Raw genomic sequence first — 19,064 nt, forward strand, 5'->3', positions numbered from 1 at the left:
TGACAAAAAGGCAATGATCTATTACCTCAAACCAACCTTCACAGGAATTTTAACAAACACATCGCGTGCAAGACAAACTAAACCAAATCTAATGCTAATCTACCCACAAACCCCAAGTTTAAAAACACCAAATAAACACAAATCACAAATCACATTCCTCTTAAGCCCTTTCACCTCTAATCCTGCGAGCTAGCTGAATATCCTTGGGCATAATGGTGACCCTCTTAGCATGAATAGCGCACAAATTAGTGTCCTCAAACAGACCCACCAAGTACGCCTCCGCCGCCTCCTGAAGAGCCGCCACGGCGCTGCTCTGGAACCTCAGATCAGTCTTGAAATCCTGAGCGATTTCCCTCACCAGCCTCTGAAACGGCAGCTTCCTAATGAGAAGCTCAGTGCTCTTCTGATACTTTCTAATTTCTCGGAGAGCCACCGTCCCCGGACGGAACCTATGAGGCTTTTTCACTCCGCCGGTGGCTGGAGCTGACTTTCTGGCGGCCTTTGTGGCCAGTTGTTTTCTTGGAGCTTTGCCTCCGGTGGACTTGCGGGCGGTTTGCTTTGTACGGGCCATTGGATTAAAGTTTTGAAGATTGAGGTGTTTGTTTATTTCTCGAGAAAGTAGAAGAAGGAAAATTGCGATCTTGTGAGTTGGGAATTTGAGTGTTTGGGGTATTTGTAGACGAGAAAGGAGAGAGGCGGGAAGTTGTTAAAATTTTGGTTGGGGTTTCGAAACTTTTTGAGAGGGAGATTTTCGGGGTTGAAGAGTGAATCGGACGGCTGTTAGTGTTGGAGAGTGATTGACTCGGATAACGATCCGCGTGAAACTTAAGAGGGCCAATAAAAAGATTTTGATAAGGCGCCACGAGTTTTAGGAAGAAAATTTTAAATTAGCGCCAATTAGTAAATTCTTGGCTCTAAAGTCTAAACGAAGTGTCAAATTTGAATTCCGGCTAAAGTAGAAATCTATTCAGATATTTATTATTCTTCTAGTATTGAAGAAGAAACCCCAAACATTTGAATGTACAAATTTAATGAGTAATTTATTTAAATTTAGTGGTGGAACCACATTTTGGCCGACCGGGACCGGGCTATACCCCGAGTTAGACTAGGTTGAGCTGTAGTCAAATGTATGAAATAAAAATGTTAGATTAGGGTTAGAATAGGGTGAATTATGATATAAAAGTGGGTTTTGATGATACTGGGATAACTCTTAATGGTTTTGTTAATAAAAATTACTCATACAATAAAATATAATCATTGATTATTATTATTATTATTATTATACATTAATACTTATTTTTAAAAGAAAAAAAAGTTATTTCTAATCATTCTATATCAAATAAGAATTTATAATCCTAACAATTAGATAATCGCAATTTGTATATCAATACTTATTAAGAAAAATATTTTTTTATTTCATCTATCTTAATTTTAAAAAAAAAAAAAAAATCCTTTTCCTATTAATCCTTAAAAAAAAAAAAAAATTCAATCCTTTTATATACCTCCACACCCTCAGTCATTTGCATTGCATTCTTATTTATAGTTACATAAATAGAGTTTCTTTTTTATGTAAAATAAAATAAAATTTACATAGTAAGCCTTATTATGTCTTCTTAATTAAGTGTATTGTTTTTCCCATTAACAGAAGTTTCTTGTTCCATTGAGATTTGTCAATATATATATATATAGGGAGAGAGAGAGAGAGAGAGGTTAGGCTATAATAACTTAATTTATTGACTTAATTTGAGACACTAACCAACTACCTTTCATATGGATTTATCCTAAACGTTGAGGGAGCCCTTATGAAATAAAACTACATATATCATTAGCACCTAATAATTTCCTGTAATCCAAAAAAAAAACCTTATCTTCAACCAAGGATTATATGTAGAACAAGAAAATCAGTTTAAACTTTTTAGTCGTTTATAAAATTTAAATTCTAAATTTTTTCTTAAAAATATTAATCTAAAGCAAATATTTTCAAGAAATAACAAATATCAAACATGACATATAGAGATTTTTTAAATTATTTTCATACAAATTTTAGGGCAAAAAGTTTCAGTTAGGAAATACATGCATGAAATAATAAATCTGGATACTAATTTGTTGTGAGTGAATGCTGAAACGGCGTCGTACTGAATTAATGGAATGGTGTCGTTTTGAGACAGCTCCTGGATGATCCTGACCGCTTATTCAGAGGAAAAGCCAACGGCTGAGATCAAGCCTCCAGTCAACACTATAAAAGGATTAGGGTTTCCTGTTGTAACAGTAGATCAAACACAAAAAAAAGTTTGAGAGCAGTTTTTCGTTTTTCTTAGAAAAACTAGGGTTCTTTCTTTGGGTCTGATTTCTGTGTAATCTGTGGGTTTCTTGAGTGGTTTGGGTTAATCAATCAAGGGAAGAACTACTGTGTTCTTGTTATAGGGATTTCCAGGTTAGAGGAGTCCTAGGGCAGATTACGGGTTCAGATCAGAGTTGTTCGATCTGGGTTTCTTGGGTGTCGTTCTTTGTAATCGTGACTGTTATCAGTTGTTCTTTAATCATAGTGCAGCGAACTCCTTTTCCAGAGTTCAACGTGGATGTAGCTTGCTCAAATTGGGCAAGTGAACCACGATAAAGATCCGGTGTTTATTATTTGTTTTTCTGGTTTCTGGTTTGTTTCAGTTTGCATTATAGGTTGATTGCATAACATAATTTTAACTCTTAATGCTACAAATTTCCAAATATAGATATTAGAGAAGAGCTAATCTCTAGTAGCCTAATAGTTTATGCATATTATTACTATTCCAGAAGTAGCAAATTGGTCCATACATATTACATACCAACTGGTCAACCACAATTCTAAGCACACCTGTAATTCCAATTCGTTTGAAATATGGATAATGAAAGCCAGAAAAATTAATGAGTTGAATGTTTTTGGCATTTTTTGAATGGTCAAGAAAATGCAAATTACTATTTTTCATAAATCAAACAAGTTTACTACATTATTTATACAATCATTCAATAAAAATTTTAATACTTGTTGCTGTCCTGAGGCTTGTAAAGTTTTGTTTTGGTTTGCTTTCCCGGGCTCTTTGTGCTTCTTTTTGTAAGCTTTTCCCTTGTTCATTTCAAGACTTCCTTCGTTTAGGGTTTCCCCTTTTTAGGTGTATATTTTTTTTATTTTTATAAAATTACCAATTACCTAAAAATTTTTTTTAATATTAAACTAAGATTTTGTTCGAATGGATGCCTGAGCTTTTCTCAATAAGAAATTGACTTGAGCTTTTCTCTCTCAATATCTTTGGAGTGATGCAATTTAATATATAGCATATAGATATAACGTTTTCTTAATAATTAATTTCAACGTTATAAGGTAAGAGGCATCTATGTTATTTGAAACATATAAATTTAATGATTCTTTATTCAAATCGGAATCCCACTATATATGTTACCTGAGTCTTGAAGCATAAATATAAAATTCAAAGAGATAGCTGGTTGCTTCAGATAATTTAAATATAATTAATTTCGACCTTTCATAAAGAGAAAATACCACATAAAGAGAAAATATTCTTTATGATTTGAATACTTGCTTTAAAACTTTTAGTTTGTATACATTTACGATTTGAATGAAAAATATTCTTGTGTTGACCAGAATAAACATTTGAGGCTTATTCATAAAGAGAAAATATCGCAGAAAAGGCTTTTTTAAAAGAAAGTTACTTACATTGTGATACATGAAAGACAATACTTGCTTGCAGAGGACTTGCTACCATGATTCATGTTATTTATTTCTCCTGTTTAAGTATAAAGTTTTGAGCAAAATTGACCAAGAGTTAACAGCATGATTGAAAGAGAAACAACAGAGCAGTGAGAAAATTGTAGAAACAGACTTGAAAGAAACTAAAAAGCAAAACCATCATGTTATGAATAATCCAAACCAACTAACTCATACACACACACAATTCAACAAATCAAGAACAAGAACACAAAGATTTACTGTGGTTCACTTATCCAAGATTTGGATAAGCTACATCCACATTGAGCTTCGGAAATGGGAGAGCTCACTGCACTACTATTATTGTAAGATTCAATGATTACAATCCTTTAACAGATCGATTAAACTCTTTCCTTTTAAACAGAAATCTATCCGCAACTTGAACCCTAGAGAAACTCACTTAGGAATCCCTAGATTAAGAGCAATAAAACCTTACTGAATGACTAAGACCTAATTAGTGAAAACCTCACAAGTTACAATGATTTCATAACACAAAACTTCAAACCCTAGCAGAGAACAATTTTGATTCAACAAGAGAGAAAGCTTCAATCGCGTGAATCTACCATTTGGGCTGCTTTTATACCGTTGACCAAAGTTGACGATTTCAGCAATTGGATTAGTGTTGGATCAATGGTCAAGATCCAACTCAACCAAACCCAAAAACGACAGCGTTCAAATAACTCCCAAAGTGATGTCGTTTCAAGCCTTCACTTCAACAATCTCCACCTTGAAGACTTGAAACCCCTTCAATGCAGCAAGCTCACAACCAAGTCCCTCATAGCTCTTGCCACTTCTTCCCACTTCACAAACAACAAGTCAAAGCAATGCTTGAACTTGGCAGGAGTGACAATTTTTGTGCCCATGTCTGTTGGATTGTCTTCGGTGGCAATCTTTATCAAATCAATCACTCCTTGAGTGACCAGATCTCTCACAAAGTGGAAGCAAACATCCACATGCTTTGTCCTTTCGTGATAAACTAGGTTATTACTTAGATGGATTGAACTCTAGCTTTCTGAGTAGATAATTCCCTTCCCATCTATTAAGTTTGCCTCAGATAGTATTCCTTGCAGCCACAAAGCCTCTTTTAACACTTCGGCAATGGTTATGTACTTAGTTTCAATCAATGAGAGGGTTACCATATGCTATATCTGAGACTTCTAGCTTATGCAGTTTCCATCGATGGTGAAATAATAGGATGTGGTTGATTTCCTTGAGTCTTTATCACCTGTAAAATCTGAATCTACAAAACCAACCAGATCAAGTGAAGTATTTCTTCTACAAAATTCTAATCCAACACAAAGTAAGCTATTAATATATCTTAAAACCCATTTCAAAGCAGTCCAATGCTTACTACCAGGGTTGGCCATAAATCTGCTCAACATAGAAATAACGAAGGATAAATCTGGCCTAGTGCTTATCATGGCATACATCACAGATCCAACTACATTAGCATATGGGACAGATTCCATCCTTGTTAATTCAGCATCAGTCTTGGGACATTGGGTTTTAGTCAGCACAAAGTGACTAGCTAGAGGCATAAAAAATAGTTTGGAGATCAACCATCCCAAACTTAGTTACCAGTTTCTTTAGATATGGGTGTTGACTAATTTTTATCTCACCTTTTTTTAGATCTCTGTTTATGACCATGCCTAGGATTTTCTTAGCATTTCCTAAGTCCATCATGTCAAACTCAGAACTGAGTTTATTCTTCAATTCATGTATTCTAGACTTAGACTTGCTAACCAGCAACATATCATCAACATATAGTAATAGATATATTGGCATGTTCTCATTCACAGTAAAGTAGAAGCAACTACCTTATTTACTTCTAGTAAATCCTATGCTCACAATAAAGATGTCAAACCTCTTGTACCACTACCTAAGGGGCTGTTTAAGGCCATGTAAGGATTTGTACAAGAGGCAAACATGGTTAGGCACCCTATAATCTGTCGGGATTCATGCATTTTGGACATAGAAATGGAGAGAAAATGATAATCAAGATGATGGATACATAAGGTAGAACACAAAAAGAATAGTATATTACCTACTCCTTTGTAATTAAACGCTTGATGTTGAAATTTGGAGTCTAGATTCTTCAAAAGAGAATGAAGAAAGTCAAAATGAAATCCACCTAAGCCAAAGATGAGAGAGAGCCGAAGCCGAGAGAGTGAGAGAGTGCTTTTGTTTTCAATTGTTGCAATTAAATTAAAATGGTATAATACTTAATTTATATACCATAGGCACAAAGTGTAATTTTAAATTGTCTTGGGAAGTCCTCAAACAATTTAAAATTAATCTTGGAAAAGAGCATTTATCTCAAGTCCTTGGTTTTATGGTTAATTCATAATTAGCCCAAATTTTAATCCTATTAATTAGTCTAACTCTTTAGAATAAAATCAATGCACTTTTGTCCCCATTATTGAAATTGATTCAATAATAATATTTAATAAATCCTTATTAATAATTATTTCTCACCAATACATTATTTCGGATGCAACAGTTTACATCCGAACATCATTAATTTGATCAATGATATGTATTACTCTCTCTCATTGAGCTTGGTTTTATGTGTGACCATTTTGGTTCATTGTGATCTAACCTTAGGCCCAATATCGGATTCCGATATGTTTCGTTATAACTCCTTATAATTGAAACTCCCATTGATTATGGTAGACGTCTAGCAATGATCCATGACCCCTAAACCACAATGAAGTGTAAACTCCAATAAACCTTTTCTGATCGTACATACCATGTAGTAAAATCTTTCCGTTATCTAATCCGATTAAGAATGGTTCATTGTATGTCAAAACCCTTAACTTAATCTTTCATTGAATTTTCAATCGATACAATGGAACTCGTCAACATGAAACTACTTTTTATCTGACATTCATTATACTTTGGCCAGAGATTTTCCTTTTGCAATGTTTATTGGCATTCATCTGGGAATTCGAGATTGGACTATTTTGACTTAATGGATCTCATCTTGACCATCATTATCCTCGCATATGAATAACATATGACCAAACCAGCTTATTGCACAAGACATGACTAGTCTTGTGCTTATACACCATATGAACCATATGCATCCTATGTTGAATCCAACCATGATATCTTAGGTCTAAGGATTAGTGGTACACTAGCATGATCCTACGATGCATCATTGACCACATTCTAAACGTCCATGTGATTCATCGTAATTGGTCATATTCAATAAACGGTTCACTAACCTTTTATCCATGATAATGCCTTAGTGACATACCTCTTATAATCACCCACACTAATACCATCACATGATATTCAATGAAGACATTCAGCATGCCTACTATGCAATGTTATTGCCTAATTAACATTACTTGCGTAGGGAATTCTTCGATGATTTGATCTTCTGAAGATTTGTGTCATCCGGACATTTCACATGCAATATTAAATATAATATAAATGAAATAATCAATCAACATGTGAAATAAGAACACTTTCTTTTATTCATAATACATTTACAAGATATAATGTCTTGAAACCGACAACATGATTGGTTCCTAGGGCATACACTAACATAATCTATAAAGCCAATTGGCTGATATGTGTAATTTTTCTCTTCTAGGTGACCATGTAAGAAGGCAACTGTCACATCCAACTGTTCTAATTCTAGATCGTGGTGGGCAACAATGGAAAGCATCAATCTGATGGTCTTATATTTTACTACTGGGGAAGAGACTTCATTAAAGTCTATTCCCTCTCTTTGGGTATACCTACTAGCAACTAACCTAGCTTTATACCTAGGGGGATCACTTACTGAAATGCCATCTTTCACTTTAAATAACCACTTACACTATATCAGTTTTTGGTCCTTTGGTTTGGGAACCAAGGACTAGGTCCTGTTTATCTTTAGTGAGCGCATTTCCTCTTCCTTTGTTACCCTCCACTTGTTCCTATCCTTGGACTTCATGGCCTCTTCATATATTTTAGGTTCTTACCTCTACAGTTCTGTACCTGCAAGCAAGGCAGTATAAATCAAATCAACATATGAAAATCTAGCTGGGGGCCTTACCTCTCTCCTAGTTCTGTCCCTTGCAAGTTGGTAATGCTACAACTTATCATGTTAGGGTTCTAATGTATCTTCTGCAGCTTCTTCTTCTTGTCGTTCAAGACCATTTGGTTCTATTTCAGCTTCTAGTGGTTGTTCTACTTCTAGCTAAGGTGGATCAGTTTGCTGTGCCATAGGCTCCACCTCAATTTGAGTAACTTTAGTAGAGTTTGTGGGGCTTTTAGAGTTATTGGGGTTGTTTGCATCATATTTAGTAGCCTTGCAAGGGAAAACCCCTTCATTAAATACAACATCCCTACTTACAATGATTTTAACCCCTAGTGACTCTTTATCCCGCAATCTATAACCTTTGGTCCCTTCTTGGTACCCAAAAAATACACATTTGGTGGACCTAGGTTCTAGTTTCCCTCCCACTGTGTGTGCATAGGCTGCACAGCCAAATACCCTTAGGTGGCTTAGTTTAGGCTTCCTACCAGACCATGTTTCTTTTGGGCATTTGAAATCTATATCAGTTGATGGGCTTCTATTTACTAAGTAGGCTGTTGTAGCCAAAGTTTCTCCCCAAAATGTGTTTGGCAATCCTGAGGTGAATAATAGACACTTGACCTTTTCCAACAAGGTCCTATTCATTCTCTCAGCAACCCCATTTTGCTGAGGGCCTTCCTTACAGTTCTATGTCTTAGGATACCTTTCTCACTACAAAATTTTTCAAACTCAGCATTACAAAATTCTAACCCATTGTTAGTTCTTAAGGCCTTTACCCTGTTATCTAACTGATTCTCCATTAGCAGTTTCTAATCTCTAAACTTAGCTAGGGTTTGGTCCTTAGATTTTAGGAGATAGACCCAAACTTTCCTACTGTAGTCATCAACAATGGACAAGAAATAGCTATTACCAACATGGGACCTGATTTTCTCATGTCCCCACAAGTCAAAATGTAGATACTCTAAGCAGTTAGTGACTAGGTGAGTTCCCTTTGAGAAAATCACCCTATGTTGCTTACCTAAAACACAATTCTTACATAAATCTAGGGTTGAGATAGTATCCTGACCAAACATTCCCTAGTTGTTGAGAATGTTCATCCCTTTCTGGCTCATATGACATATTCTAAGATGCCATTTTTCTATCACAGAGAGATTAGTAGAAAACAGTGTAGTATTGAAACATTAAGAGTAGAAATTTCCACATAGGATATAAAGACCATTCCTTTCTTCACCTTTTAGAACTAATTTTTGGTTTCTATACACATTCAACCATCCATTTTTAGCCATATAGTAGCAACTAGCTTCATCTAAGGTCCCTAACGAGATAAGGTTCCTTTTTAGTTTAGGGATAAACCTGACATTGGTCAATTTTATTAATTTCCCTCCATTAAGCCTTAGAGTTATATTGCCTATACCTTTAACCTTACAAGTATAGTTGTTGCCCATAAAAACAGTTGCATTCTCATGGGTTTCAAACTCTTGAAACCAATTCTTGTTAGGGTTCATATGGAAGGAGCACCCTGAGTCTAATCCCCACTCTTTAGCATAGTTTGATGTTGACGCTGTAAGGACCTCAGATGCTTCTATTAGGCTTTTGGTTGAAGCTAGGTTTCTCTCAGTGTTTCCCTGTCTTTGTTTCTTAATCCATTCAAAACAGTTTTTCTTTAGGTGACCAGCTTTATTATAGTAAAAGCATTTCCTAGTTTCTGTCTTTGGTTTATTGTTTCCCTTACCTTTTTTCTTGTTTTTGGACCCCTAATTACCCTAATTATACTGGTTTCCCTTTCCAAATTGGCTAGATTCAGGTCTCCTTTTTACAAACAAGTTGCTACCACTTCTCTTTTGGACTTTCAGTTCTAACTCCCTAGCTTTAAGTCATGCTATGATTAGGTCTAAGCTTGATACAGTACCAAAGTACTATAACGCATTCTTGACTACTTGGTAGTCATTAGTCAAAGAGTTCAATAATATCATTGCAAGGCTAGTTTCTCCTACTGCTTAATCTGTGCCTTTCAGAATCAAGGTCATTTTCAGAATTTCATCTAAGTTGTCATCTGTAGACCTAGAACTATCCATTTTATACGAGAATAAAGCACCTTTAAGGAATGCAAGATTCGGTGCAGATTGCAAAGCATACAAGGATTCGAGCTTACCTCACAATGGAAGAGGATTTTCAAGTCCATCTACCTTTCTCAGTGCACCGTCTAAGAGATTCATCACGATCAGGTTGTATGCCTCCTCGTCAATCTCCTCCTTCTTCTTTAATTTCTCTTCAGACCACTTCTTAACATCTTTTTCCAGTGCGAGAGCAACCTTGTTGTGAGAAAGAATTGTCTTCATCTTCATCTTCTTATTCTTCCAACTACCGAAGCCGATCTTCCCATCATATTGGGCGATCTCCATTCGAGTGGTAGTGGTTATCATGGTATGGTGTTTGTCGGGTTGATAGTATGGATTGACAAAGCTACGAACAAAGAATTGTTCTTTACCTTCCAAGATTGGGTAAACCCTAGATTTTTTCTCGAAATTGTCAAATTGAAAATGTTCCTTTTACATTTCAAATCTATAGACTCCTATTGTGATCGAGGACTACCAAAATTGAGAAAGCCCCAAATTTTGACAAACCTTAGAACTCTAGAAATCTATCAAATCGAATTTGAGACTCAGAGAAACCCAATCTAGACAGCAATTGCTCTGATACCACTATTATGAATAATCCAAACAAACTAACCCATACACACACACACACAATTCAACATATCAAGAACAAGAACACAAAGATTTACCGTGGTTCACTTATCCAAGATTTGGATAAGCTACATCTACATTGAGCTTCGGAAACGGGAGAGCTCACTGTACTATTATTATGGTAAGATTCAACGATTACAACCCTTTAACAGGTCTATTAAACCCTTTTCCTTTTAAACATAAATCTACCTGCAACTTGAGCCCTAGAGAAACTCACCCAGGAATCCCTAGATTAAGAGCAATAAGACCCTTACTAAATGAATAAGACCTAATCACTCAAAACCTCACAAGTTACAATGATTTCAGAACACAAAACTTCAAAACCTAGTAGAAAATGATTTTGATTCAACAAGAGAGAAAGCGTCAATCATGTGAATCTACCGTTTGGGCTGCTTTTATACCGTTGACCAGAGTTGATGATTTCAGCCGTTGGATTAGTGTTGGATCAACAGTCAAGATCCAACTTAGCCAAACCCAAAAATGACATCATTCAAATAACTCCCAATGTGATGCCGCTTCAAGCCTTCACTTCAACACACCACAACGGCAATAGAGCTTCAACCACTGAAATTGACATTTTTTTTTTTTACTAATAAGCACAACAAGTAATGATTTTCCTTACAAAAACTCTCTTTTTAGTAATGACAACATTGACATATTATTTAAAAAAAAAAAAACTCAATAGAAAAACTAAAATTTAGTCATTTTTAGATCTCCTTTCAATGATTCCCTTTTGACGTTGAATATAAAAATTTGCAAGCATTTGAGGCATCCTAGCTAGATCTATAGCCATTATCCTTTCATCCTCCTTCATTTGTTCTAATCGCAGCTTTTCTTGCTCATTAGCAAGTCTCTCTTGTCCTTGAATATATGCCTTTTCAAATAATTCTAATTTCATTTCATTGAATTGCCTTTTTTCCTCTCTCATTTCTTGTAATAAATTCACATATGAACCTGTTGAGTCATTTTTCGTATCTTTGCCCTTCTTTTTCTTTCTATCTTTTTCAGCTTTCCTTCCAGGTGGTCTCTCTATGTCCACAAAGCAGGACTTGTAATGTTGTCATCTCCAAAATTCACCTGAGTCTCTAATGTAGGAGTAGGACTTTTGTCTTTCTTTTTTATCGGTTTTTTTGTTTAGAAATCTTCCTTCCATTTCGGTTAAAGTCTCAATATATTCCAACAATGCTCAAATGGAATGTACCTTTATTTAGTTCTTGGTATAGGAATTTTGCATTAGCAATCTAGAAAAGAAAAAAAAAAAAAATAGAAACTAAAAAAGCATGCAGTAATATAAATATATTTCTAAAATATAAAATAGCAAATACCTTGTCTTGCTCCTTGACGCCACTTTGGTTTCTTGATTCAATTTGAGCATAGCATCCACAAAATTAATTTGTAGCTAATTGACTTGTTGACCAATGGTTCATCAAAGAAACTTGTGTACATTCAGATTCAAAAGTTTTGTATTTGTGGAAGTACTCCCACAATCATGCCCAATATGTTTTGTGTTTCTTTTCATTTCCTTGCACAACATCTAAACTGGTGTTAAGCCATGTTGACACGATGAGAAGATCCTCTTCTGCAGTAAAGTTGCCGCCACATGATCTTTTAGAGTTGGATTCAATTGGAGTAGATAAATAAGATTTTTAGTATTGGTGAAAATAGATATATCATCAGAGTTTGAAAGTTGGGTTGAAAATTGAGGATTTTTAGTGGAACCAATATACAAATTTCCATCACCACCAACTTGAAAATTCATGTTTTAGAGAAAAGAAAATAGAGCATGAATGTATAGACAACTCAAAAGACCGTTGTGGGGAGGAAAAATGTTTTTTCAAGAAAGAGACTAAATAGGAGAGAAAATTAATAAATAAAATGCATAGAAACTTATAATTTATTAATTAAAATTATGATAGAGGGTGAAATTTGACTCTCTAGTTGTGGAGAGCCAAACTCACTCTTTAATTTATATTTAAAGAATAAAGAGTATGTTGAACTCTTGTTTTTATGGATAAACTCTTTATAATAAAGAGTTTGAGTCATATAAAGAGTCCTTTGGAGATGCTCATCTAAAATCATAAATGTTCGGAGCAAGTGGGAGAAATGTTAGAATTTAATTAATATATTTGTTATGGTCCTTGACATTTAATCCAAGGGGACATTTATTTCAGTTATAAAATGTTTGTTATTAGTTGAAGTGGTATTTATTGGTACCTGTACAGTGGCCACTATTCATGAAACAATTTCTTATGAAGGATTTTTAAACGGTTATTTCCTTGGTAGAAAGAAGTCTATAAATAAAATTGATATAGGTCCCTGATTCATACAATTTTGACACCCTATATCCATCGCTAAGAATTGCTTTTGAATTAGATCTCATAAAGACATTTAGTTTTGGATATCCCGCTATGGTTGGAGGTTAGTAACATATTATTTTTCGCTTTCGCTAAATTCTTGATCTATGATTTTGTAAACATTTAAATGCATAAGTTTACATGTGGTATCAAAGCAATCCTTAGTCCCTTGAAGATACCTCATGACCTTCTTTGGAACTTTCCAGTGTTCCAATTCCAGATTACTTTGATACATTCCTAACATTCTAATTGCAAAAACAATGTCCGGTCTAGTATGGAACTGACCATACATTAGGCTTCCAGTAACTAAAGCATAAGGAATGTCTTTCATCTATTCCCGTTCAAAGTCATTCATAGGACATTGATTCAAATTGAATATGTCACCTTTCACAATAGGCACTACACTAGGTTAACAACCTTTCATCCGAAATCTCTCAAGAACCATATTGATTTAAGCTTCTGGAGACAAACCCAAGATACCGTAGGACCTCTATGAATCTTAATGCCAACGACATAAGACGCCTCGCCTATATCTTTCATATCAAAATGTTTAGAGAGAAATTATTTCACCTTACGCGGCAACCTTATATCATTGGTTACAAGCAAAATACCATCTACATATAAAACCAAAAAGATGGTTTTACTCCCACTACCCTTGTGATAAATACATTGATCCATAATGATAGATGACCCGAAGGTACTAGGAGGTAGCACTAGAGCTGGGAAGGTTCAACGTTGCCATAAAAGGAGCAAAATCCGACGTGGAAGTCGAAGAGTCATGAAATGGAGAGTGGTGAAACTTTTTGAAAAACGGCTAAACTTCGGTGGAATCAGCTTGGGGAAGATGGAAAGAGCCAAGGGGAAGGTGAATTGTCGCTTGGGAGGCTGAGCTATTGCCCCATAAAAGGAGCAAAATCTAGCATGGAAGTACGAGCTATCACACCATAAAAAAGAGCAAAATCCAGCGTGGAAGTAAAAGAGTCATGAAATAGAGAGTGGTGAAACTCGTCGAAAAACGGCTAAACTTTGGAATCAGCCTAAGGAAGATGGAAAGAGCCAAGGGGAAGGTGAATCATCACTTGCGAGGCCAAGCTATTGCCGAAAAATGGCAAAAACAACTCGGGAAGATGAAGAGGCGCGTGAGATGGCGTGATGGTGGTGGTCGTTGGAAATGGGAGATGGCCGGCCGTTGGGAGGCGAACGGTTGCCGGCCTGGAAGATGAAAGGTCGTCAATTGGCAACCAAAATCTGATTAAAGTGAAGCTTTGGTGGTTGGCTACATTTCACGACTCTTCACTTTCCTTTTATAGTGTATGTGGCAAATTTCATTTGGTCCTTGCATGATTGAAAAGTGACAAAATCAGCCCCAAGTGTTTATGACAATTTGACCCTTAAATAGCATAAATGAGAAAAAAATCAACTCTAATTAATAAATCACATGCTAATATCAACTTTTACAATCTCAAAATTCATTCCAAACATGCACAAATTGTAAGGAAAAATTAAAATATGATTTTTCATTAGTAATCTCATAAATTCTTTAATTGCCTCACTATGATTTCATTATTAAGCACAAATGGGTATTTTAATCATTGTAATCATCGTAATAAAGTCATTTTTCTTTTGATTTGTTTGAAATGCTTTCCTACATGAAGCCTTTTAATCTTTTAATTTCTTTGAATGGTCATACTCTTTTTATCTTTTAATTTCTTCACTAACTTCTTTTGCTTTTCAAGAGGGAACAAGACTAAAACTCTTGTTATGAAATTACTTTGAAATAGCATGATGGGTAGTTGATGTTTTCTTGATTACTAGATGTTTAAATGCTCGTCTACAGTCCGGAACATTTCACAAAACAAGAAGCAGAGAAGTGGTGGGCCGAAAATTCAGCCGAAGTGTACATATTATGCTCTTTGACTTTGATCATTCTCTTCGTTGTGCTTATTGTTTATGAATCCAGTTGGTTTATGAATTTTGTTATTGAATTTGTAATCAATTGTAAACTTTGATCTTAGGATTGTTGTGAAATCCAAATATGACAAATATTTCTAGAGGGAGATGAATAAGAATCAATAAAAATAAATACGGTATAAAAACTTTCCCTAACATACAAGTTATAAACAAGTATCATCAATAATGATAAGCAATAAATGTGCAATGTTAATGATCAACAAACATAAACAATGGTGAGCTATAGATGGAAGCAATAAATATGAGCAAGTAATAATGATAAGTAAGTAATAGATATGCAAGGAATAATAAATGAGCTAAAAGAGAAGAAATGCTTAGAGATTTATAGTGGTTCAAAACTATATTCACAAGCCTCCTACTTCCACTTCTTCAAGGAAATCTTCTTGAAGTTTCACTAGAATCGGATTGCGCCCTTTACACTAGTTTGACAAGATTTCGCCTCTTTACACCAGTTTGATAGGATTTCACCTCTTAAAGAGTTTGATAGAATTTTGCCTCTAGATTTATAGGATTTTACCGACAAGATGTTTGAATAAAAGTTTGTGATTGATTTTCTCTCAAGATAGGCTTAAACACAAAATAAGAACAATACTCTCAAAGGTTTTCAATAAGAGTACAAAAAAGTGTTAATGATTTGGATTTTTAGGTCAAGGGATTATGTGAGAATATTTTTTATAAGACTTTTGTTTTCTAATATTCTCACTCATTGTTTCTTTGCAATAAATCACTCTATTTATTGCTTGCCTCTCCCTTTGAAGTAGAGAGTTATTACTGCATTAAATGCACATTTGAAAAGCTGTAGTACCTAGAGGAATAAGCGTTCCACCATCGTGAACGACTGTTCCCAACATAACATATATTTTTTCTCAACTCTAGGGTTTATGGAATGATCATTCCACCATCACGAATAAGCGTTTCACTATTGCGAACGGTCATTCCACGACATGGAACCTCGGTTCATTGGCTCCTTAAAATCCATGAAAACTCTAGAAGCTTGAACGGCTTTTTAAAACAATGTCGTTCTCCCAAGGAACGATCTTTGAATAGAAACAGTCGTACAACGTGATCGTTTCGCTTGAACCACTTATACTTCAACTTGATCTTCAAAGCTTGGTCTTCAAGACTTGTCAAAAGTGCAAAGACACTTGAATTTGAATACTTTGACTTTTGACTTAGTTGGAACAGTCGTGTAGCTTGGTCGTTCCATTACGAGCGACTTGACATGATTTTGGGCATAGGCATGAACAATCACCTAGAACGAGGTTGTGATGTGAGGAACGTTCATTTGGGTAGCTCTATGAAACTAGAAACGATCGTTCCATCTTCATGTATGGTCATACCATCTAGGAAAAACTGCATTTTTGTTTTGATTATGACTCTTGTCATACCTTTGCATGTTTGTTAGATATCAATCTAGTTTTAGCACATCAAAACACATGAGAGCTTAACAATTGTTATTGAATTTTTAAAGTATTTTTATTTATGTCATCATGCTAATGTTAGCATGATGATGTCACTAGTCTATCAATTGGGTCGGGTCATTGCACGGGTCGAGTTTTAAATCATTGATAAATACCACTTCGACTAATAACATACATTTTATAACTAAAATAAATGTCCACGTGAATTTAATGTCAAGGACCATAACAAATAAATAAATTAAATTCTAACAGTACAGTGGAAAAGTGCAAATATAGATGAGGGGTATTATTATGCAATGGAATTTTTTTTTTTTAAAAAAAAAAAGGTAAGTTATATCTCTATTAGAAAAAACAGAAGCATCTAAAGTGGAATATGGTTCTATTTAATTATATTAACTTCCAATGACATAAATATCTTTAAAAGATAATATTAGTGTGAATGAAAAAATTAAAAAATTGATAATAAAAATTAAAAACTGTAAGGAAAATGTTATTAATGAAAAATAATTGGTCTATTATTATAAATAACCAAATATGACAAAATTATTAATCCCTCAAATGAGCATAAAAGGATAGTTATCGTTACGAAATGGACAGTGATTATAAAATAAGAGAATTCTAGGGAATTCCTACAGCCTCTAGGTTCCTAGAATTTAGATTAAATCAATCAAGCTAGCTGTCACTCTCAATTAGACTCTGAATTAGAGGTCCGGGACCACTTACGTCCACTTCACTACTTAATTACACAATTAAATTACCATAACTATTCTTACGTTTCCTTCCCGCTTTCACACCCTACCCCACCTAATAATGACGTCAGCACTGGCGCTTCTCATTTTTCTTCTCCACCACGACACCTTTCTCTTCCTTCGTTTATATTCTGTGCCACATCACTCCCGTCTCTAACAACTTCACACTCGCAATCAATTTTGTCTCATTTTCATCTTCCATGGGAGAAACTCAACTCAACCCTCTGGTCACACCTCCACTCACATGGATTCTCCTTTTCCCTGCGTCGTGGCGTTACGCCACTGCACAGTCTGTCGCACCACCGCCGCCGCCAAACTCCAACCTCGGAATCTACTCAAACTTTGATCCGTCTATGGCTATTATAATTCTGATACTTGTATCCAGTTTCATATTCATTACATTGTTCTCCATCTATGTCCGCCACTGCTCAGAAACCATGATTTCTGTACCTCCACCCGCTGATGACGGCTCCGTGAAGCGTGGCCTTGATCCTGCCGTGATCAGGACTTTCCCGACGTTCATTTACTCTGCTGTTAAAGATCTCAAATTAGGTAAAGGGGCTCTTGAATGTGCAGTGTGTTTAAGCGAGTTTGAAGACGACGAAACGCTGCGTTTAATTCCGAAATGCGATCACGTCTTCCATCCTGATTGCATCGACTTATGGCTGGGTTCTCACGTTACGTGTCCGGTTTGTCGAGCAAACCTTACAATCGAACAGAAAGAGCCGGCTAGATTAACGAATGCAAACAACGATTTAAACAGTAACCAGAATCAGAATCAGAATCAGAATCAGAATCAGAATCAGAACGAGAACAATTCAGTTTCTGAAATTTTTATTGATGTGAACGATGAGCTAAGCAGAAGCAATGAAGTGCAATTAGGCGAAACTGTTAGAAGAAACGACGCCGTGTCTCTGAAGTTTCCACGGTCTCACTCGACGGGACATTCGCTTCTACTAGCCGGAGTGAACGTAGAGAGATACACATTAAGATTGCCTGCAGAGATTAGAAAGCAATTAATTAACGGTAAGATTAAGCGAACGCAGAGTTTCAGTGTCGTTTTGGGAAGGGAAGGGAGTTCCAGAAAGGGTAGTTATAGGAGTGGAGGAGATGACAGTAACAGAGGGAAACGTAATATGGACCGGTGGGTATTGTCGAGGACTCCACCGTTTGTTTCGAAGACGGGGTCTGTCAATTTTGTAAAGTTTGAGAGAGAAGGGTCGTTCGATTCCAATAGTAGGAATTTGTTGACGGTGGTTACGGGGCCGTTAAATTGTTTGAATATGAAAGTTGATCAAGGAGAACAATCGTCGTCGAGGCCGTCTAAGCCTCTGATTTAAGTATTTAACTGATAATAGCATTTGGAGATGGGCATTTTTGGTTTGCCTTTTCTTTTATTTGCTAATTGCAACGAAAAGTATGTACATATTAATTAATAAAAAGATAGGACAAAATCTTCTTGATTTTCTTTTACAGCAAGACATGGTGTAGGCTCTTAGGATTTGATACATTGTAATTTTGTAACAGATAAAGTTTTATGTAATTTCAACAACTTTGCAGAGTCTACTTTGGTAGATAAGTAAGGGAAAAGGATGCAAGGCCAGCCATTGAATATTGTGATGGTGGAGGTCATGAAATTAAGGTGATTTGTGTTTATATTATTATTATTATTATTATTATATGTTTCAACCAATGACTTGAATTACTGTTTTGAATTTGACATTTTGCATTTGCCTGGGTGGTAGGGGGATGAACCTGGGTAATAACTAATAACTACCTGAGGAATAAGACATTTTTAACCTTTGCGCCGTTTCTTACTTCAATTTCTATCTTTTAGATTAAATAATAATTTGATTAATATTAAATTGAATATATTCTTACTCTAAGGGAGCATTTGGTTCGGGGTTAAGTGTGATTATTGGGGTAATGTCATCTTATATTATTTGATTACCACGTTTGGTTGTCAAGTAATATAAGATACCAGTAATCTTCAAATATCAATAGTGGTTACTATTGGTAATATAAGAGGTAATCT

At 35.3% G+C, this 19,064-nt stretch overlaps 2 protein-coding genes across 2 annotated transcripts; one reads left to right on the forward strand and one right to left on the reverse strand.

The window, feature by feature from the left end:
* Positions 1-763, reverse strand: LOC116114203 (histone H3.2). Its single transcript, XM_031400359.1, has one exon. The coding sequence runs from the start codon at positions 569-571 to the stop codon at positions 161-163; it is 411 nt and encodes a 136-aa protein (XP_031256219.1). The 5' UTR covers positions 572-763; the 3' UTR covers positions 1-160.
* A 16,437-nt stretch (positions 764-17,200) lies between these two features.
* Positions 17,201-18,666, forward strand: LOC116114209 (E3 ubiquitin-protein ligase ATL31-like). The gene has a single exon (XM_031400368.1). The coding sequence runs from the start codon at positions 17,230-17,232 to the stop codon at positions 18,367-18,369; it is 1,140 nt and encodes a 379-aa protein (XP_031256228.1). The 5' UTR covers positions 17,201-17,229; the 3' UTR covers positions 18,370-18,666.
* Positions 18,667-19,064: the final 398 nt, after the last annotated feature.

The sequence above is a fragment of the Pistacia vera genome, unplaced genomic scaffold (assembly GCF_008641045.1).
Source record: "Pistacia vera cultivar Batoury unplaced genomic scaffold, PisVer_v2 Contig702, whole genome shotgun sequence".
NCBI lineage: Eukaryota > Viridiplantae > Streptophyta > Magnoliopsida > Sapindales > Anacardiaceae > Pistacia > Pistacia vera.

Coding starts and splice junctions, on each gene's coding strand:
- LOC116114203 (XM_031400359.1), bottom strand. CDS start 571: ATGGCCCGTACAAAGCAAACCGCCCGCAAGTCCACCGGAGGCAAAGCT.
- LOC116114209 (XM_031400368.1), top strand. CDS start 17,230: ATGGGAGAAACTCAACTCAACCCTCTGGTCACACCTCCACTCACATGG.